At 43.0% G+C, this 22949-nt stretch overlaps 1 protein-coding gene across 3 annotated transcripts in view; it reads left to right on the top strand.

The window, feature by feature from the left end:
• LOC124018190 (zinc finger protein 239-like) overlaps positions 1–22949 on the top strand; it is a 54843-nt gene that overhangs the window by 20055 nt on the left and 11839 nt on the right. The window contains exons 2-3 of one of the 3 annotated variants that reach the window (XM_046333456.1): positions 413–589; positions 13845–15321. The exons of 1 other annotated variant lie outside the window; for it this stretch is intronic. In XM_046333456.1, coding sequence (XP_046189412.1) covers positions 413–589; positions 13845–14710 — 1043 coding nt within the window. In that variant the 3' untranslated portion in view covers positions 14711–15321. Of the gene's footprint in view, positions 1–412; positions 590–13844; positions 15322–22949 lie in introns of those variants that run through there. One more of the 3 variants, XM_046333457.1, reaches the window with a different exon arrangement.

Genomic DNA, 22949 nt, shown 5'->3' on the forward strand with positions numbered 1-22949 from the left:
TGAATTAAATCCATGTAAAATACCTTTGTCTGAAAATAAAATATGATCCTCAACTGCATTTCCCCTCCAGTCAGCAGACGGCGATGTGCGTCTTTCAGGCGACGCTGTCAGCGTGACATATGATCTAGTGAACGGTTCTTCAGAAACAGCTCATTAACCACCTCGGTAGCTTGCTAACCAACATAGCTGAAAGATTCAAGCTATTTATACGCCTTCGGTGTATATTAGCTACTGTGTACTCGACACACTTCTGTCGTATCTACTTGTTAACCTATTTAATGTAATATTACGTTATTTTGTATTAGTCTGCTATAGTAGCTGGCTAGTTAAATTAGCACAAGCCTAGTCGCTAATGATAGCTAGTTAACATCCCTGACCATGAGCTCCCTAAACTTCTCTCCTCCTATTAAAGAAGAGGAGGTCTGCTGGATGGAGAAAGAATCTCTGGGGCTGAACATTGTTGTGAAAGAGAAGAAGGAAGAAGAGAAAGACGATTTTGGAATGAAGGATGAAGAGGGGGAGATTACTGTCACATTAGAGGAGGACGAAGAAGAGAAGACTGGAGATCTGATTAACACCAGTAATTACAGTGAGTACTATCTTATAAAACAGGGACATTGATCTGATTATCACCAGTAAATACAGTGAGTACTATCTGAATAGGGGCACAAACTCTGCAGTTGTTGAACTAATGTGCGATTTTTAAAAGGGCGTTCTACACTTGAATATGTTTTTGTACTGTATGAATTGTTCATGACGTCCTCCACAGTAAAGTATAAACACACTAATGGGAAACAAATAAATGTTTTGAGCAAAATAGTGTTTTTTTTTGCCAACTGCAAACTAGGAGTGAGTAATGTCATAGTAAGCCCTTCAAGGAGTTGGCTTGATAGGAAGTCGTGATGTCATCCAATAGGCGACTGATCTTCATGTGAAATTCATTGTTCTTTTTAAAATCCTTCCTGTTCTGTCAAGTTAGTTTTTGATCTAGAAAGCCATTTTCAAGTCTTGCCATAGACTTTCAATACGATTTATGTCCAACTGTAACTAGGCCACCCAGGAACATTCAATGTCATCTTAGTAAGCTCCTCCAGTGTAGTTTAGGTTATTGTGTGGTTTAGGTTATTGTCCTGTTAGTACAGTTTTTTTGTATTCAGATCTCTGAAATGCACTCTACCTATGTAACATTTAGTGTTCGACTTATATTATGCTGGGAAAACAGTTTTCATGGGCACAGAAATCCTAAATCATTTCAGAGTTTACAAAATCCAATGATTTTAACCGAGAGTCACCTTAACTTTATTGACAACACCCAAATCAATACCGTCATTAACGCGGTTCTACAATAATTACACATTCTTAACACTGTTTAGTTACAGTCACATGTTCAACTATCATCAATCATTTTCTGAATGGCAGTAAAATCGGGGCAACAGGTAGCCTAGTGTTAAGAGTGTTGGACTAGTAACCGAAAGGTTGCAAGACAAGATTGTAAAAATCTGTCGTTCTGCCCCTGAACAAGGCAGTTAACCCACTGTTCCTAGGCCGTCATTGAAAACAAGAAGTTGTTCTTAACTGACTTGCCTAGTTAAATAAAGGTAAAAAATAAATAAATGACAAACATCACGACATGCAACAACAACCAACGTGCTTCTTCATTCATTACTCTGGTAAAGACAGTTATGCCGTGCTCCATGTTGGATCCAACATCCCTAACAAATTAATGTGTATAATGTTATTGTCTGCTTGATTTATAGTAGGGTCTCGTTAGTCCGTTTGGAAACAGAGATACTAATCTCATAATGTGTAGAGAACTGTTCTTTGATGGATAGGCTATTGTACAACACAAAGAGCTATTTTCTTATTCAGGACATTTAGAATGACAACACAGTTACATAGTAGCCTAGTGGGATTATTCACAAAATGATCTGGTTATGAAATGTCATGACAAAGACATTTTATTGTTCATGTGTCACCTGAAATATTAAATGATTTATAGTCCTAGGTCTTTGTTGTTGTTAGGTGAAGTTATGGGTCCTACAGTAGGTTTATGTTGTACAGTGAGGGGGAAAAGTATTTGATCCCCTGCTGATGTTGTACATTTCCCCTCTGACAAAGAAATGATCAGTCAATAATTTTAATGGTAGGTTTATTTGAACAGGGAGAGACAGACAAACAACAAAAAATCGAGAAAAACAAATGTCAAAAATGTTCTAAATTGATTTGCATTTTAAAGAGGGAAATAAGTATTTGACCCCCCCCCCTCTCAATTAGAAATATTTTTGATTCCCAGGTGTCTTTTATACAGGTAACGAGCTGAGATTAGGAGCACACTATTAAAGGGAGTGCTCCTAATCTCAGTTTGTTACCTGTATAAAAGACAGCTGTCCACAGAAGCAATCAATCAATCAGATTACAAACTCTCCACCATGGCCAAGACCAAAGAGCTCTCCAAGGATGTCAGGGACAAGATTATTGACCTACACAAGGCTGGAATGGGCTACAAGACCATCGCCAAGCAGCTTGGTGAGAAGGTGACAACAGTTGGTGCGATTATTCGTAAATGGAAGAAACACAAAAGAACTGTCAATCTCCCTCGGCCTGGGGCTCCATGCAAGATCTCACCTCGTGGATTTGCAATGATCATGAGAACGATGAGGAATCAGCCCAGAACCACACGGGAGGATCTCGTCAATTATCTCAAGGCAGCTGGGACCATAGTCGCCAAGAAAACAATTGGTAACACACTACGTCGTGAAGGACTGAATTCCTGCAGCTTCCGCAAGGTCCCCCTGCTCAAGAAAGCACATATACATGCCCGTCTGAAGTTTGCCAATGAACATATGAATGATTCAGAGGACAACTGGGTGAAAGTGTTGTGGTCAGATGAGACCAAAATGGAGCTCTTTGGCATCAACTCAACTCGCCATGTTTGGAGGAGGAATGCTGCCTATGACCCCAAGAACACCATCCCACTTGTCAAACATGGAGGTGGAAACATTATGCTTTGGGAGTGTTTTTCTGCTAAGGTGACAGGACAACTTCACCGCATCAAAGGGACGATGGATGGGCCATGCACCATCAAATCTTGGGTGAGAACCTCCTTCCCTCAGCCAGGGCATTGAAAATGGGTCTTGGATGGGTATTCCAGCATGACAATGACCCAAAACACACGGCCATGGCAACAAATCAGTGGCTCAAGAAGATGCACATTAAGGTCCTGGAGTGGCCTAGCCAGTGTCAAGACCGTAACCCCATAGAAAACCGTTCTTCAGTGGTCCCTGAAGCGTACGATCACACCCGTGTGTTTAGAACACTCATTTAGAATGCTCGTTTAGAACGGCAGTTTCGAATGACGCGACAATCAGCGTTTGAGCTGGCCACATTTTTTTTCAGAAGCTATTTACACAAACACAGTCCTTACAAAGTTATGTCCAGAATGTCAGCAGTTTATTTTTGGATGCATTGTTCAGATATTCACAGAAGTAAATATAGCATAACACAATCATCCTAACCTGAAAAATGTAGGCTACATTTGTCCTAGCGCTGAGGAAAGATTGACCCAACACAAGCAGTCATATTTTCTAACTCTCGGCTGACGTAAACTACAATATGAGTTAGCTAATAGCAATTACTATATATAATTAATCACATCACGGGTGAGCTCACCATTGATAGAAATAACTAGGTAAAATACTTTATAGAAATCGAAAGTAATCCGACGATTAGTTTCAGCGGCGCAGCCATGCATTTTTTCCTCACAGAAACCGAAGATAATAAGAGAAGACAAGATGAGTTTGGTCTGTTTGTAGTATGCATGTTGAAGGGGTGTGTCATCTACCGTCGTTCACATCCCACCATTCATTTCCAGAAGTCCTCAAAAAATGTGTGAACTCTTACTCACCTCATTTTGTTATAACATCTTTGGTCAAACAGATGTGAATCCCAGAATGCATTGTATGTCAACAAACATGGCTACACAGCTGGAATTAGCTTAGCTCATCATAATCAGTACAACCTTCAAAAAAGTATTTTACACACATAATATGTGCCCATTACAATCTGTGCAAGAATCGGAATGCATGATTTGTCACCTAGAATTGAAAACATGTGAATAAAACTGTAAATACACAAATAATTGCCACACAAAACATTTTCTGATAGTGATGTATTGATACAAGTGGCGCGTGCCGACAGTCAAGCACGTAACCTCCCACTCTGCGCCATTCAGTGTTGTTGTTTATGTATGTAGCTAGTGAGCTAAGCTGTAGCATTAACAATGTCTTTCAAAAGGAGACAACTCACAAATGTGGAAATTCTGGAGATTTTTTTAAATTCTGACAATGAGTCTGAGTATGAAAGTCAGGAATCAGATTCTGACAGTGACAGTGAGGAGCTGCCCCCCATCCTTGTAGCCATTGAGAACCCTGAATCTGAATTTCCCTTGTCCACTGAGGAAGTACCAGGTCCCTTTGAAGATGCTGGTGGTGATGGAGGCAGACCGACAGTGGATGAAGTACAGGAGTTCTGTGGTAGCTGGAAGGCCACCAGTCATTTCACCCCACCTGGCCCTGCTGTCTGCTTTGACGAGTCCCAGCCTGGAGTGCAACGCCCCTTGCCATTTCCAACTGAGGCAGAGTGCTTCAAGTTGTTTCTGACAGAGGAGCTGGTGGGAGACACAGTTGAGGAGACCAATCGCTATGCCTTAGAGCTACAGGAGAAGAGAGAGCCAGGAGTGAGGGGGAAACTCGCTAAATGGCTGACAACCACAATTAGTGAAATGTATACCTTCCTGGTGATAGTCCTTCTCATGGGAATAGTAAAGAAGAACTCCCTAAGAGAATACTGGAGCACAGATCCTATGTTTGCAACTCCCTTCTTTGCCTCCCTCTTTTCCCAAGATCGCTTCCTAGTTCTGCTGCGATGCCTGCATTTCGTCAACAATGTTACTGCCATCCTAAGTGACCCGTTATACAAAATAAGAAATGTTCTTATCAGCCTGACATCATTGAGCACATCTGCAGCAATAAGTGACTGACTGACCTGACAGGTGACTTGACAGGTGACCTGCCATGATACTATGCCTTTAGAGATGGGGGTGGAAATGCAGTTGTTGTTCAGTCACTGCATGGATATTAAATATGGGTTATGCATATTCAGTTTTTGTCCTCTAGTAAAACAAGTTGTTGAACCAACTACCAGTACTGCAATAAAATAGATGAATATTACATATTGGCATATGTGTTTTCCTGCTATGTTTTCATCCAGTACAACTGTTAAGGAGTGTACGTTAGCATACAAAAGCTGTCCTCATTCTTCAGCTCCAAAGATGTCCAGCTCCAGTTATGATATTGGCAAATAATGTTTCTGGTTTCTGAAAGTACAGAATAAAGAGGAATTATTCATTAGAATACAATATTACATTTACATTTACATTTAAGTAATTTAGCAGATGCTCTTATCCAGAGCGACTTACAAATTGGTGCATTCACCTTATGACATCCAGTGGAACAGTCACTTTACAATAGTGCATCTAAATCTTAAAGGGGGGGGTGAGAGGGATTACTTATCCTATCCTAGGTATTCCTTAAAGAGGTGGGGTTTCAGGTGTCTCCGGAAGGTGGTGATTGACTCCGCTGTCCTGGCGTCGTGAGGGAGTTTGTTCCACCATTGGGGGGCCAGAGCAGCGAACAGTTTTGACTGGGCTGAGCGGGAGCTGTACTTCCTCAGTGGTAGGGAGGCGAGCAGGCCAGAGGTGGATGAACGCAGTGCCCTTGTTTGGGTGTAGGGCCTGATCAGAGCCTGGAGGTACTGAGGTGCCGTTCCCCTCACAGCTCCGTAGGCAAGCACCATGGTCTTGTAGCGGATGTGAGCTTCAACTGGAAGCCAGTGGAGAGAACGGAGGAGCGGGGTGCCGTGAGAGAACTTGGGAAGGTTGAACACCAGACGGGCTGCGGCGTTCTGGATGAGTTGAAGGGGTTTAATGGCACAGGCAGGGAGCTCAGCCAACAGCGAGTTGCAGTAATCCAGACGGGAGATGACAAGTGCCTGGATTAGGACCTGCGTCGCTTCCTGTGTGAGGCATGGTCGTACTCTGCAGATGTTGTAGAGCATGAACCTACAGGAACGGGCCACCGCCTTGATGTTGGTTGAGAACGACAGGGTGTTGTCCAGGATCACGCCAAGGTTCTTAGCGCTTTGGGAGGAGGACACAATGGAGTTGTCAACCGTGATGGCGAGATCATGGAACGGGCAGTCCTTCCCCGGGAGGAAGAGCAGCTCCGTCTTGCCGAGGTTCAGCTTGAGGTGGTGATCCGTCATCCACACTGATATGTCTGCCAGACATGCAGAGATGCGATTCGCCACCTGGTCATCAGAAGGGGGAAAGGAGAAGATTAATTGTGTGTCGTCTGCATAGCAATGATAGGAGAGACCATGTGAGGTTATGACAGAGCCAAGTGACTTGGTGTATAGCGAGAATAGGAGAGGGCCTAGAACAGAGCCCTGGGGGACACCTGTGGTGAGAGCGCGTGGTGAGGAGACAGATTCTCGCCACGCCACCTGGTAGGAGCGAGCTGTCAGGTAGGACGCAATCCAAGCGTGGGCCGCGCCGGAGATGCCCAACTCGGAGAGGGTGGAGAGGAGGATCTGATGGTTCACAGTATCGAAGGCAGCCGATAGATCTAGAAGGATGAGAGCAGAGGAGAGGGAGTTAGCTTTAGCAGTGCGGAGCGCCTCCGTGATACAGAGGAGAGCAGTCTCAGTTGAATGACTAGTCTTGAAACCTGACTGATTTGGATCAAGAAGGTCATTCAGAGAGAGATAGCGGGAGAGCTGGCCAAGGACGGCACTTTCAAGAGTTTTGGAGAGAAAAGAAAGAAGGGATACTGGTCTGTAATTGTTGACATCGGAGGGATCGAGTGTAGGTTTTTTCAGAAGGGGTGCAACTCTCGCTCTCTTGAAGACTGAAGGGACGTAGCCAGCGGTCAGGGATGAGTTGATGAGCGAGGTGAGGTAAGGGAGAAGGTCTCCGGAAATGGTCTGGAGAAGAGAGGAGGGGATAGGGTCAAGCGGGCAGGTTGTTGGGCGGCCGGCCATCACAAGATGCGAGATTTCATCTGGAGAGAGAGGGGAGAAAGAGGTCAGAGCACAGGGTAGGGTAGTGTGAGCAGAACCAGCGGTGTCGTTTGACTTAGCAAACGAGGATCGGATGTCGTCGACCTTCTTTTCAAAATGGTTGACGAAGTCATCTGCAGAGAGGGAGGGGGGGGAGGAGGTTTCAGGAGGGAGGAGAAGGTGGCAAAGAGCTTCCTAGGGTTAGAGGTAGATGCTTGGAATTTAGAGTGGTAGAAAGTGACTTTAGCAGCAGAGACAGAGGAGGAAAATGTAGAGAGGAGGGAGTGAAAGGATGCCAGGTCCGCAGGGAGGCGAGTTTTCCTCCATTTCCGCTCAGCTGCCCGGAGCCCTGTTCTGTGAGCTCGCAATGAGTCATCGAGCCACGGAGCGGGAGGGGAGGACCGAGCCGGCCTGGAGGATAGGGGACATAGAGAGTCAAAGGATGCAGAGAGGGAGGAGAGGAGGGTTGAGGAGGCAGAATCAGGAGATAGGTTGGAGAAGGTTTGAGCGGAGGGAAGAGATGATAGGATGGAAGAGGAGAGAGTAGCGGGGGAGAGAGAGCGAAGGTTGGGACGGCGCGATACCATCCGAGTAGGGGCAGTGTGGGAGGTGTTGGATGAGAGCGAGAGGGAAAAGGATACAAGGTAGTGGTCGGAGACTTGGAGGGGAGTTGCAATGAGGTTAGTGGAAGAACAGCATCTAGTAAAGATGAGGTCGAGCGTATTGCCTGCCTTGTGAGTAGGGGGGGAAGGTGAGAGGGTGAGGTCAAAAGAGGAGAGGAGTGGAAAGAAGGAGGCAGAGAGGAATGAGTCAAAGGTAGATGTGGGGAGGTTAAAGTCGCCCAGAACTGTGAGAGATGAGCCGTCCTCAGGAAAGGAGCTTATCAAGGCATCAAGCTCATTGATGAACTCTCCGAGGGAACCTGGAGGGCGATACATGATAAGGATGTTAAGCTTGAAAGGGCTGGTAACTGTGACAGCATGGAATTCAAAGGAGGCGATAGACAGATGGGTAAGGGGAGAAAGAGAGAATGACCACTTGGGAGAGATAAGGATCCCGGTGCCACCACCCGCTGACCAGAAGCTCTCGGGGTGTGCGAGAACACGTGGGCGGACGAAGAGAGAGCAGTAGGAGTAGCAGTGTTGTCTATGGTGATCCATGTTTCCGTCAGTGCCAAGAAGTCGAGGGACTGGAGGGAGGCATAGGCTGAGATGAACTCTGCCTTGTTGGCCGCAGATCGGCAGTTCCAGAGGCTACCGGAGACCTGGAACTCCACGTGGGTCGTGCGCGCTGGGACCACCAGATTAGGGTGGCCGCGGCCACGCGGTTGGAGCGTTTGTATGGTCTGTGCAGAGAGGAGAGAACAGGGATAGACAGACACATAGTTGACAGGCTACAGAAGAGGCTACGCTAATGCAAAGGAGATTGGAATGACAAGTGGACTACACGTCTCGAATGTTCAGAAAAGTTAAGCTTACGTAGCAAGAATCTTATTGACTAAAATGATTAAAATGATACAGTACTGCTGAAGTAGGCTAGCTGGCAGTGGGTGCGTTGTTGGATATAGCAATAAAACAATACTACAAAGAAGTAACATAATAAACACTGCTATAAAAAAATATTTTATTGCATTGACAAAATCACAGATTTGAGTTATAACAGTAAGAAACTAACTTTTGAGCTCCACAAGGGGGCAAGGCATGGCAGAACAGAGCTATTCTTAATAGACCAAATAAACAAACCATGGTCATATTTTTGATTTATTTAACGAGGCAAGTAATTTAAGAACAAATTATTATTTACAATGATGGCCTACACCGGCCAAACTCGGACAACGCTGGGCCAATCTTGCGCTGCACTATGGGACTCTCAATCACAGCCAGTTGTGATACAGCCTGGATTTGAACCAGGGTGTCTGTAGTGACGCCTCTAGCACTGAGATGTAGTGCCATAGACCGCTGCGCCACTTGGGAGTCATAAGGCCAGGGTAGCTCCAAAATACAACACAAGCTAATAGTTTTCTGACGCAACTAGCATTGTTTTACAGAGCTAATAGAATAATGTCGCTAGGTAAGCATGATAGACAATAACACCATAAAGGTTATAAAATGTGTAACGTTACCTCACGTGTCCGCAGTTATAAGGAATATATTATGATCTACAGCTACAGCATACGGAAACTATTATTATAACGTAATAAGGCACTTACTTTGATAGAAACGCAGCCTGGATTTGAACCAGGGAGTCTGTAGTGACGCCTCTAGCACTGATGTGATGTGCCTTTGACCGCTGCACCACTTGAGAGTCATAAGGCCATGGTAGCTTCAGAATGCAAGATAATACTTCTCTGACGCATTTAGCATTGTTTTACAGAGCTAATAGAAGAATGTGGCTACATAAGCACGATTGACTATATAACACCATAAAGGTTATAAAATTAGTAACGTTTCCTCACGTGTCCGCGGTGATAAAGAATATACACAAATATATTATGCTCCATACATACAGTACGCTACAGTAGAAATGTGGAATAGAAAATGTGAACACGTGTGCAGATCCTGTTCTGACGGGAGATTAGCAAATGTCTGCAGACGTGAACTGTACAAACAATTGGGAAGTGCTTGGGGAATTTTGTCAGTGTCAGAAATGTCCCAAAATTGTAATTATCCGCAAAAGTAAAAATGAGTATTTTTATGGGAATGAATGAGGAGGCGGAACACACCTAAATTCAAACCGTTTTTAGAAAATTGTTTGAAAATCATTTGATATTGAAAACAACCTATAAATATAAACAGGCTGTGTGCTTTAGTTTGAGGGCAGCGCGAATAAAATGTACTGTTACGTATCAATCACATTCTGGAATGGAGAGAACATTCTAACATCACGTGCATAAAAAATCTCACGCATGAAAGGGTTAAAATGCAAATCAATTTATAACATTTTTGACATGCGTTTTTCTAGATTTTTTTGTTGTTATTCTGTCTCACTGTTCAAATAAACCTACCATTAAAATTATAGACTGATCATTTCTTTGTCAGTGGGCAAACGTACAAAATCAGCAGGGGATCAAATACTTTTTTCCCTCACTGTATGGGTCCTACAGTAGGTCTATGTTGTTAGCTGAAGTGATGGGTCCTACAGTAGGTCTATGTTGTTAGGTGAAGTTATGGGTCCTACTGTAATATTCAGAACACATTGTGAAAACTAAAATCTTCGCTCACCATTTTGGCTCCATGCAGATATTCTAAATCCATAAATAGTGGTTTCCTCATTACCAGATATACTACATCCATAACAAGTGCTTTCCTCATTACCAGATACAGTGGGGCAAAAAAGTATTTAGTCAGCCACCAATTGTGCAAGTTCTCCCACTTAAAAAGATGAGAGGCCTGTAATTTTCATCATAAGTACACTTCAACTATGACAGACAAAATGAGAAAAAAAATCCAGAAAATCACATTGTAGGATATTTAATGAATTTATTTGCAGATTATGGTGGAAAATAAGTATTTGGTCAATAACAAAAGTTTATCTCAATACTTTGTTATATACCCTTTGTTGGCAATGACAGAGGTCAAACGTTTTCTGTAAGTCTTCATAAGGTTTTCACACACTGTTGCTGATATTTTGGCCCATTCCTCCATGCAGATCTCCTTTAGAGCAGTGATGTTTTGGGGCTGTTGCTGGGCAACACAGACTTACAACTCCCTCCAAAGATTTTCTATGGGGTTGAGATCTGGAGACTGGCTAGGCCACTCCAGGACCTTGAAATGCTTCTTACGAAGCCACTCCTTCGTTGCTCAGGTGGTGTGTTTGGGATCATTGTCATGCTGAAAGACCCAGCCACGTTTCATCTTCAATGCCCTTGCTGATGGAAGTTTTTACCAAAAAGTTATATTTTGATTTCATCTGACCATATGACATTCTCCCAATCTTCTTCTGGATCATCCAAATGCTCTCTAGCAAAGTTCAGACGGGCCTGGACATGTACTGGCTTAAGCAGTGGGACACGTCTGGCACTGCAGGATTTGAGCCCCTGGCGGCGTAGTGTGTTACTGATGGTAGGCTTGGTTACTTTAGTCCCAGCTCTCTGCAGGTCATTCACTAGGTCCCCCCGTGTGGTTCTGGGATTTTTGCTCACCATTCTTGTGATCATTTTGACCCCACGGGGTGAGATCTTGTGTGGAGCCCCAGATCGAGGGAGATTATCAGTGGTCTTGTATGTCTTCCATTTCCTAATAATTGCTCCCACAGTTGATTTCTTCAAACCAAGCTGCTTACCTATTGCAGATTCAGTATTCCCAGCCTGGTGCAGTCTACAATTTTGTTTCTGGTGTCCTTTGACAGCTCTTTGGTCTTGGCCATAGTGGAGTGTGACTGTTTGAGGTTGTGGACAGGTGTCTTTTATACTGATAACAAGTTCAAACAGGTGCCATTAATACAGGTAACGAGTGGAGGACAGAGGAGCCTCTTAAAGAAGAAGTTACAGGTCGGTGAGAGCCAGAAATCTTGCTTGTTTGTAGGTGACCAAATACTTATATTCCACCATAATTTGCAAATAAATTCATTAAAAATATTACATTTTTTTCTCATTTTGTCTGTCATAGTTGAAGTGTACCTATGAAGAATATTACAGGCCTCTCTCATCTTTTTAAGTGGGACAACTTGCACAATTGGTGGCTGACTAAATACTTTTTTGCCCCACTGTATACTACATCCATAACTAGTGGTTTCCTCATTCCCAGATATACTACATCCATAACTAGCAGTTTCCTCATTACCAGATATAATACATCCATAACTAGCGGTTTCTTCATTAGCAGATATACCACATCCATAACTAGTGGTTTCCTAATTACCAGATATACTACATCCATAACTAGTGGTTTCCTCATTACCAAATATACTACATCCATAACTAGTGGTTTCCTCATTACCAAATATACTACATCCATAACTAGCGGTTTCCTCATTACCAGATATACTACATCCATAACTAGCGGTTTCCTCATTACCAGATATACTACATCCATAACTAGCGGTTTCTTCATTAGCAGATATACTACATCCATAACTAGCGGTTTCCTTATTACCAGATATATAACATCCATAACTAGTGGTTTCCTCATTAGCAGATATACTACATCCATAACTAGCGGTTTCCTCATTAGCAAGGGGGAGTTTCTGCAACCAGATACAGTACATCCGTAATATCGTGGCGTCGTATTGGTTAATGTGACGACTGCTGCTCATCGAATGATTAGCGTTTTATAATTGCGTGATTAAATAAATCTGTTCGTTTTATTGAGTTTCTATTTCCCAAATTATTAACTCAAAGAATTTCAGAATATCGATTTTACAACAGTCGCTAATTAATCAACTTCCTCTACAGTCTCATTCTGAACGTCGCATTATCCGGGAATCTTTATAAACCTGAGTCCCACCAATGAGTCTGTACCACACCAATTTTAGTTGATTATTTATTTACTATCAAGTTCAAATGATAATATGAGATATACATATACAAAACACAGTCTAGGCTATTGAATAGAACTTAGTACAACGGTCCAACACATTATGCTGCGTGTTACCCAAAATGGGGATTTAAAAGAGAGAGAAGAAGAGAAATTACACGAGAGAAATGTACATTTATGTGCATTTGTCAGCTTTGCTTATTTTAACCCTAACCTTGCCCCGAACTGCCGCTATTATGGGTCGGAATATAATGTAATTATGTGTTAAAGGTCTCCGATGGTGGGTCTTCGCGTGGACCTGGTTCCTCGGATGTTTCACTTCTCTGGTGTTACTCTCTGGTTGTCCACACAATGTCAGTGTCCTTGTCTTCGTGGTCTGTTTCCTCCCCCTTGTTCTAAAAGTGGTCTTCTGAGGACAGCCAGCCCTGCAGCTCAGGGCTCACAGCGTTAGGAATGAAAGCAGTGTAGAGATTTGATGGAGAGTGGTAACCGGGTGGTCCTGCTTGAACTCACCCTCTTAGACGCAGCTACTCATCCGTAGCAATTATTTGGTAGAAGGTTCCTTTGTCTTCAACCTCTTGTTGCATTTTGGGTTCATTGACTACTCAGACCTTGGCTGCAGCTCGGGTCAGCTCGGGTCAATTCTTAACTCACATGTCTTATACCCTCGGGTCAGAAGTGGACGTTCACGCCTTTTACCAAGTTAAGAGGCTGGAGGTCTGGATTTGACTCAGATCCAATTTTAGACAACTAACTTCACATTTAATCTTTACCAAAGCATTCTCTTTGATTTGGATATTTTCCACACAGCGTACAATGTATAAACATCAAGCGTATACTGGGAAAACTCTTGCCGTTCGAAACTAATTGTCCTAAAGTCCAATTATTGCATGTTTAATTCTCTGAGGCTGGTTCTCTATAGTGAGAGGACAAAGTAATTTTGTCTGCAACCAAATTGTGTTTGCTTTGCCCTCGTGCCGCAATTTTAGCAAACACAGAAAGGGGCCTATAATGACCAAAAGACCAAAAGTCGTTTGGCACATTGCTTAGAGTTTCAACAACTTTAACTTATTTCTAGCCTACAATCATCGATTTTATAGCGAATGTGAAAACAAAACCAAATATGTCTATTGTTGCTCATTTGAAGACAATTGTCAAATAATTTTAACATTCATTAGATGTCAATTGTTGTACAAAATCATGGCTACGCTGTTGGCATCCCCTTTTACATCCCCTATTTTGTTGTTCACACAGGAGAGAGACGGGAGACGGGGGAGCTTCAACAACATCATGATGCTGACAAGGCAGAGAAGAGTCTCTCCAGATCAGAACACCTCAAGAAACATCAACGGAGACCCACAGAGAAGAAATCTCACCGCTGCTCTGACTGTGGGAAAGGTTTTAAATCTTCATCAGAACTTAAAATACACCAACGAGTACACACAAGAGCGAAATCTTACCACTGTTTTGATTGTGGGAAGAGCTACTTAAGATCAAATTCACTAAAAGTACACATGAGAATTCACACAGGAGAGAAACCATTTATCTGTGATCAATGTGGGAAGAGTTTTACTACATCAAGCCATTGGATTGTACACCAGAGAACACACACAGGAGAGAAACCTTATAGCTGTACTCAATGTGGGAAGAGTTTTACTCAGTCAAGTAACCTGTTATCACACCAGAGAAAACACACAGGAGAGAAATCTTATAGTTGTAATCAATGTGGGAAGAGTTTTACTCAGTCAAGCATCCTGGTATCACATGAGAGAATACACACAGGAGAGAAACCGTATAGCTGTGATCAATGTGGGAAGAGTTTTACTACATCAAGCCATCTGACTGTCCACCGGAGAACACACACAGGAGAGAAACCTTATAGCTGTACTCAATGTGGGATTAGTTTTACTCACTCAAGCAGCATGTTATCACACCAGAGAAAACACACAGGAGAGAAATCTTATAGCTGTAATCAATGTGGGAAGAGTTTTGTTACATCTAGCCATCTGACTATACACCAGAGAACACACACAGGAGAGAAACCTCATAGCTGTGATCAATGTGACAAGAGATACTCTGATAAAAGATCTCTGATCAAACATCAGAAAATACATACATGAAGGAGTTGTTTCATGATATGAATGAAATAAAATCTCACAGTGTAGAATGTTTAAACATTGTAGTAGGAGTATTTGAATAATGGAGAACCCTAATTGTTTGCCTCCTGTTCTATTGATTTCAGCATGATATGGGTATTAGCCTCATCAGTGGAAATTGTTTTGTACTTTGCTGCATTCATCTTTCCCTTCATCTGGATCAGTCTGCCAGTCTCTGCCATTGAAAAATATCCCCATTGCATGATGCTGCCAACACCATGCTTCACCGCAGGGATTGGGCCTGGTTTCCTCCAGACGTGACGCTTGGCATTCAGGCCAAGAGTTCAATCTTGGTTTCATCAGACCAGAGAATCTTGTTTCTCATGGTCTGAGAGGCCTTTTGGCAAACACCAAGTGGGCTGTCATGTGACTTTTATTGAGGAGTGGCTTCCGTCTAGCCACTCTATCGTAAAGGTCTGATTGGGGGAGTGCTGTGTAGATGGTAGTCCTTCAGGAAGGTTTTCCCATCTCCACAGAGGAACTCTGGAGCTCTGTCAGAGTGACCAGTGGGTTCTTGGTCACCCCCCTGACCAAGGCCCTTCTCCCCTGATTATTCTGTTTGAAATGGATGCCAGCTCTATGAAGAGTCTTGGTGGTTTCAACTGTCTTACATTTTAGAATGATGGAGGCCACTGTGTTCTTAGGGACCTTCAATACTGCAGAAATGTTTTGGTACCCTTCCTCAGATCTGTGCTTTGACACAATCCTTTCTCGAAGCTCTACGGACAATTCCTTCGACCGCATGGCTTGGTTTTTTCTCAGACATGAATTTATGGCAGGTGGGCTCCAATGAAGTTGTAGAAACATCTCAAGGATGATTAATGGAAACAGGATGCACCTGAGCTCAATTTTGAGTCTCATAGCAAAGGGTCTAAATAAGGTATTTCTGTTTTTCACTTTGTCATTATCGGGTATTGTGATGTCATTATGGGGTATTGTGTGTAGGTTGATGAGGAAAATATTATTTAATCCATTTTAGAATAAGGCTGTAACGTAACAAAATGTGGAAAAAGTCAAGGGGTCTGAATACTTTGTGAATGTTCTGAATATGCTGTTGGTTTACTGTTAGAATAAGTTGTATGACTACACCAATACTGTTAAAGCAACGATGCAGAGACCTAGAAAATACATGGCCAACCTTGCTGTTCGAGATCTAGCTACTGGGTGTGCAGGTTTCTGTTCCAGCCCTGCACTAACATCTGACATTGTGCTGATTATTTGGATTAGACACTATTCAACTATTCAATCATGTCTTGTTTTGGAGTCAGATGGATGTCTATACCCACTGCCCATTTCCACAGGTGTTCTTTATGATAGGAAATAAATTCTGATTCACTGAACATTCCCTGTTTGTCCGGTTTATTGAGTTATTCTAATTTAGTCTGATGATATTGTACAATCAATATTTAATTCTGCTACATTAAAAAACGATTTAATTATTTAAAGCTTTATTTAGCTAGGCAAGACAGTTAAGAACCAATTCTTATTTACAATGATGGCCTACTGGGGAACATTGGGTTAACTGCCTTGTTCAGGGGCATAACGGCAGACTTTTACCTTGTCAGCTCGGGGTTTCTGGCCCAATGCTCTAACCACTAGGCTACCTGCCGGCCCATAGGCGTGTCCAATGCAGACATGATGGATTAGTATTGACCTCGTAGACATGTCCAATGCACTTGTACATGAAGTTTGTCATTTAGATACTGAAACGGGATTGGCTAATCTTCCCACATTGTTTCCATGTTGCTGAGATGTTTTCTCCATTTGAAATGATACTGTTAGAAATAGGTAAAGCACTCAGATGTGTGAGAACTTGTGTGTGTTCATCATTAGTTAATAACTTGAAAGAAAACAAAAGGCTGATTGATACTGATCAGTGTGTGGGTTTTCTTTTTCATCAGACAATTGAGGCTCATATTGACCATGTTGAAGGAGACCAGATTAGACTCATAATGAGGCTAACCGTGTTGAAGGATACCAGATTAGACTCATAATGAGGCTCACCATGTTGAAGGAGACCAGATTAGACTTGTGATCAGTGGTGGAAAAACTACCCAATTGTCATACTTGAGTGAAAGTATAGATACCTTCATAGAAAGTTACCCAGTAAAATACTACTTGAGTAAAAGTCTAAAAGTATTTGGTTTTAAATATATTTAAGTATCAAAAGTAAAAGTATGAGTAATTTCAAATCCCTTATATTAAGCAAACCAGACGGCACCATTTTCTTGTTTTTTTATTTACGGATAGCCAGGGAAACACTCAGACATAATTTACAAACTAAGCACTTGTGTTTAGTGAGTCCGTCAGATCAGAGGCAGCAGGGATGACCAGGGATGTTCTGTTTAGTGAGTCCATCAGATCAGAGGCAGTAGGGAAGACCAGTGATGTTCTCTGTTTTAGTGAGTCCGCCAGACCATAGCCATTAGGGATGACCAGGGATGTTCTCTTGATAAGTGCTGAATTGGACAATTTTTCTGTCCTGCTAAGCATTCAAAATGTAACTAGTACTTTTGGGTGTCAGCGAAAATGTAATAAAAAGTACATTATTTTCATTTAGAAATGTAGTGAAGTAAAAGTACAAGTTGTCAAAAATAAAAATAGTAAGTACAGATTCCCCAAAACAACTACTTCAGTAGTACTTGAAATAACTTTTACTTAAGTACTTTACACCACTGATACTGTGTTACAGCTGCCATCTCCCCCTCAATGTCATGAACTAGACCAGGTACTGTGTGACAGCTCCTGCTCATTGCCATAAAATTAGGTCCATAGCCCTCTCCTCCACGGCTTCACCAACCTAAACTCACTTAGATGAGGTCCAAAGCCCTCTCCTCCATGGTTTCCCCAACCTAAACTCACTTAGATGAGATCCAAAGCCCTCTCCTCCACGGTTTCCCCAACCTAAACACACTGAGATGAGGTCCAAAGCCCTCTCCTCCACGGTTTCCCCAACCTAAACTCACTCAGATGAGGTCCAAAGCCCTCTCCTCCACGGTTTCCCCAACCTAAACTCACTTAGATGAGGTCCAAAGCCCTCTCCTCCATGGTTTCCCCAACCTAAACACACTGAGATGAGGTCCAAAGCCCTCTCCTCCACGGTTTCCCCAACCTAAACTCACTTAAATGAGGTCCAAAGCCCTCTCCTCCACGGTTTCCCCAACCTAAACACACTGAGATGAGGTCCAAAGCCCTCTCCTCCACGGTTTCCCCAACCTAAACTCACTGAGATGAAGTCCAAAGCCCTCTCCTCCACGGTTTCCCCAACCTAAACTCACTGAGATGAGGTCCAAGGAGGTGAAGTCTATTAGAGGTGGTTTGGTTAACCACATTAGTTACTTTGCCTAAAGACTTATTAGGTTCCCAAGCACTTTAATTTGGCATCCATGTTTCATGGAAAGAGACTAAGTTTAGCCCAGAGTGTACCAGGTGGACATTGGGTTTGATTCAGATCCTGCCAGTGTGCCAAGTGGACATTGGGTTTGATTCAGACCCTGCCAGCATGGCCAGAAATGTATTCCAAGGTCAGTAACTTATAACCATGAAACCACCACAGACCTTTCATGCATGACTAAAAACACCTAAGTATTCGATTTACTGCCATGGTCTAGTATGTCACTGCATCAGACACCATTCACAATGCTGGCTGAGGTACGAGTAAAACATGACATATTATTTCCTAACCATTCACAATGCTGGCTGAGGTACGAGTAAAACATGACATATTATTTCCTAACCATTCACAATGCTGGCTGAGGTACAAGTAGAACATGACATTATTTCCTAACCATTCACAATGCTGGCTGAGGTACGAGTAAAACATGACATATTATTTCCTAACCATTCACAATGCTGGCTGAGGTACGAGTAAAACATGACATATTATTTCCTAACTGTAAAAAACTCCCCACTCCTTAATCAACTAGTCTCCCACTGTTTAACCAGAATAACATGAGTGTTGATAGGGCGTTTTCACTTTAGATGAATTGCGTGCCCATAGTGAACTGCCTCCTACTCTGTCCCAGATGCTAATATATGCATATTGTTATTACTATTGGATAGAAAACACTCTGAAGTTTCCAAAAATGTTTGAATTATGTCTGTGAGTATAACAGAACTCATAGGGCAGGAAAACTTCCAAACAGGAAGTGGAAATTCTGGGGCTGGTTGATTTTCCACTCATCGCCTATTCACATCCCAGTAAGATATGGATCTGTTCACACTTCTTAAGACACACTGACACTGTCGAACAATCACAATGTTAGAGAGGAGAACTGGAATCAACAGGATTCTGGGGGCCATCTCTCTAACGAAGACTTCCTTTTCCCGTCATTTCATCCCTGTGTTTGTTCATAAAAGTGAGGGGTGTGTCTGGCCTCTGGCTGCTGATGTGTTTTCCGGGAAAGGGTGGGGCTTTACAGGAGTGCTGGTCGTCCTGAGCTGTCTGATTGTGGGAGCCATATTCCTGATACACCATGGGCCCCCGAGAAGGCTAAAGAGGGGAACCTGACCCATAGTTTAGACGATGAGGATTTTATATTAACCAAGCATGTGTGATCCCTTAATCTGGATAAACAGGGAAGAAATTCAGATAGTTGTGTTTGGTTTTGGTTTTAACACCTGTGTATAGGAGGGTGCCAGTGTACCTGTGTAATGGGGGAGGGTGTCGGTATGGGGATGATATGATAACCATCTTGGGACAGTTTGGGATTGGAGAAGAGGGTATTCTTATAGCATAGGGGATCCCACAAAGGTGGATAGGTTTTCCTTGATATGGGGAAAACCTGGGTGCACTGTTGAACTCTGTAAAGGTGATGAAATCCTACTAACCATTAGGTCCATTAAGCTTTCTGATGCAGGAACCTATACCCTCGGTCTGGAAAGGAATGGGGCTGACACGATGGGTGTGTTCTCTGTAAAAGTGCTGCCGAGGCGACAGCGGTCCCAGACAAACCAGAGCCAGACCCAGAAACACTCCACCACTCCAGGCCCAACCCTGCCTCCACCAACCAAAATACCAAACCCTATCCAGGTTATTAATTTTAAGGATATCACAGATAGCGACCAATTGGGTACTGAAACTGGATATGACGGTAGGGAAAATATGTGTTTGGCATACATGCGATATACTGCCAAGACATTACAAAGGAAGGACTGCGTTATTTGTGGCCATACTAGGCCTTTATTGGCTACTCATCCATTTGCCTTGGGAAAGGGGGAAGGATGGAGGTATATACTGGAAAGTTTTACCATGTTAAACCCAACTCCACCCTTTGTAAGACTCTGTCTCTAGTGTTCCCGGAAGTTCCTCCTCAAAAGGCTCCCATGGGGTGTTAAGGCGTACGGAGGTAACTACAGTTGCATCACTGGTACAGGTAGGGGTTTTGACTATGGGCGGTTGCCTGCAGCAGATTGTAATAGTAACATAACCAATAATGCCACCTGGCCAGTGAAAGGCTTGAATCAAACTAAGGGTGTTGCTGATGTATGGTGGATATGTGGCCCAAACAGGCATTTAACACCTGTCCTGAGAGGTAACACCTGACCTGAGGGTACGTATGCTTTAGCCAGTCTGATAATACCACTAACCATTATTGAAGTTACAGCTAATCAGCTCCTGGGATCTACTAGAAAAGCACCAGTGATGTTCACCTGTACTCCAGATACAGTGGGGCAAAAAAGTATTTAGTCAGCCACCAATTGTGCAAGTTCTCCCACTTAAAAATATGAGAAGCCTGTAATTTTCATCATAGGTACACTTCAACTATGACAGACAAAATGAGGAAAAACAATCCAGAAAATCACATTGTAGGATTTTTAATGAATTTATTTGCAAATTATGGTGGAAAATAAGTATGTCAATGTCATATTTATCCTGATACCAGATTTGATTGACGCAACCCTAACACCTCATGGTCGGAGATGTTAGCCAGCTAGGCTAATGCTAACTAACCTCTAGCTGAATAATAACAACACCGTAAATATTAAATTAAAATCGAATAACTAACTAGACTATAGAAGTGGGTTTAAAAAACAGTGGCTAATATACACTAAAGCGTCTAAAGAGCTTCATTGGTTCGTCTATTTTGTCTAGCAAGCTACCGAGGTGTGTGACAAACTGTTGCTGCTGTTGAAAGAAACGTTCCGTCCACTAGATTATACGTCACATCAGCAACATCGCCTTAAATTCCCAGACCGCCAGCTGTGGACTGGAGTGGGTAACGCAGTTGAGTAAAATGTATATTTTATTAACAGACACGTTAAAGTGTAGGAAGCATGAATTTTTGGTCCCGGGGATAGAAATGTATAAAGTTGACATTACATCATAAAATCCACCTTTTACATTGTACATTAACAATTTATGTTTTAGTAACTACATTTGTTGGTTTGGTGTCAAATAAGCCTCTCTTTATATGTTATTTGCCGAATCTCAGTTTTGTGGGTTTTATGATAAAGTTCCCTCTTTCAAGTTGGTAGATAACTGGAAAATCAAATCAAATGTTATTGGTCACGTATACATGGTTAGCAGATGTTAATGCAAGTGTAGCGAAATGCTTGTGCTTCTATTTCTGACATTGCAGTAATATCTAACAAGTAATCTAACAATTCCCCAACAACCACCTAATACATACAAATCTAAAGGGGTGAATGAGAATATGCACATATAAGCATATTGTAATGACCTGACTAGATCATAAATGAACAATTGTCCAGACAGAGGCTTGAGTTTGCGAATTGACGGTTTATTAAACCAACTTTACACAGGCTACTGTTTGGGCCGTAGCACACGCCAAATAGATGACAGATAACCCACAAGCCAATCGGGACCTTCTCTTGTGAAGCCCAGACGAAGAGAGAGAGAACAAAGGCTGAACCTGGTCTTAACTTCCAATGCTCCACCCCCCTGCCCAACCCCCCTCCACGCCACTCCGCCAACCACCAGGATGCCCGGCATCAGAACATTCCAGGCATTCCCGTGATTGGCAGATAGCAGGTTGATTGACATGTCGGACCCCGCGAACACCGGGTACTGGTCAGTACAACACAACCACCTCCTAGCCTAACACATAACACACAGCTGTCTGTGCGGGTCGCTACAATATGGATGAGCGATGGCCGAGTGGCAATGGCGGACTGGCCGTAAGGAGCACCAGGACATTTCCCCGTGGCCTGAGGGTCGTTTTGACCTGAGGGCCGTTTTGGCTTGAGGGTCGTTTTGGCCTGCTGTGAATAATCTACTTGACCAGAGATAATATAGCAAGCAGGAATGAGTTGATGGAGAATCCATGCATCAGGCGCGACTCTCACTCTCGCTGCAGTGTCCCTGCGCAGAAATTACATCACTCCGCGACGCACATAGCAACCGTCAACATGCTTCTCTACCGATAAGATTTTAGACAAGTCACACTGCAAAATGGACGGTCAGAAAAGGAAAGATGGAGCAGAGAGGGAGAGAATAAAAAAAGAGAAAGGCCCTTGCCACAGACGCAGCTAAATGCTGCAAAATAAGTGACATATTTGCCAGTAAGGGACCAGGTCATTCAGAAACACACACACTGATACACACACACACACACGACACCCAGCATGGCTAGCTAAGTAGCCTAGCTAATAATAGTGACACAGCGGCCGGGAGGCTAAACAGTTTGCACTTCTTACGTCTTCATGGAGGAATTATATCATAGCAAGGAGTGCAACATAGCGATCAGAATATGACATTGAAAGCAAAATGTTTCAACTGCCGTAATTCCCGGACTATAAACCGCTACTTTATTCCCAGGCTTTGAACCTCGCGGTTTATACAATGATGCGGCTAATTTATGGATTTTTCCCGCTTTCAAAAAAACTGAGCACCGTCACATAATGTGACGTAAATCGAGCGCGCTCAAACTTCCCATCATTCTGATTATGGTAGTAATTTGTCACCCTCATCATGGCAAAGACACAGTGAAATGCATATGATGCAGCTTTCAAGTTGAAGGGATCGATCTGGCTGTTGGAAAAGGAATGAGTCGATGATAAGACGTTGGAAACAGCAGCGTGAGGAACTGACTCAGTGCAAAAAGACAACAAAAGCTTTCAGAGGGAAGAAAAGCAGATGGCCCAAAGTATTTGCAGCCACTCGACATCAGTGTAAATCGTGCATTTAAGGTGGCGCTCCGTGTTCAGTGGGAGGCTTGGATGACAAGTGGGGAGAAATCCT

This window comes from Oncorhynchus gorbuscha, unplaced genomic scaffold, assembly GCF_021184085.1.
Source record: "Oncorhynchus gorbuscha isolate QuinsamMale2020 ecotype Even-year unplaced genomic scaffold, OgorEven_v1.0 Un_scaffold_428, whole genome shotgun sequence".
Classification (NCBI taxonomy): Eukaryota; Metazoa; Chordata; class Actinopteri; order Salmoniformes; family Salmonidae; genus Oncorhynchus; species Oncorhynchus gorbuscha.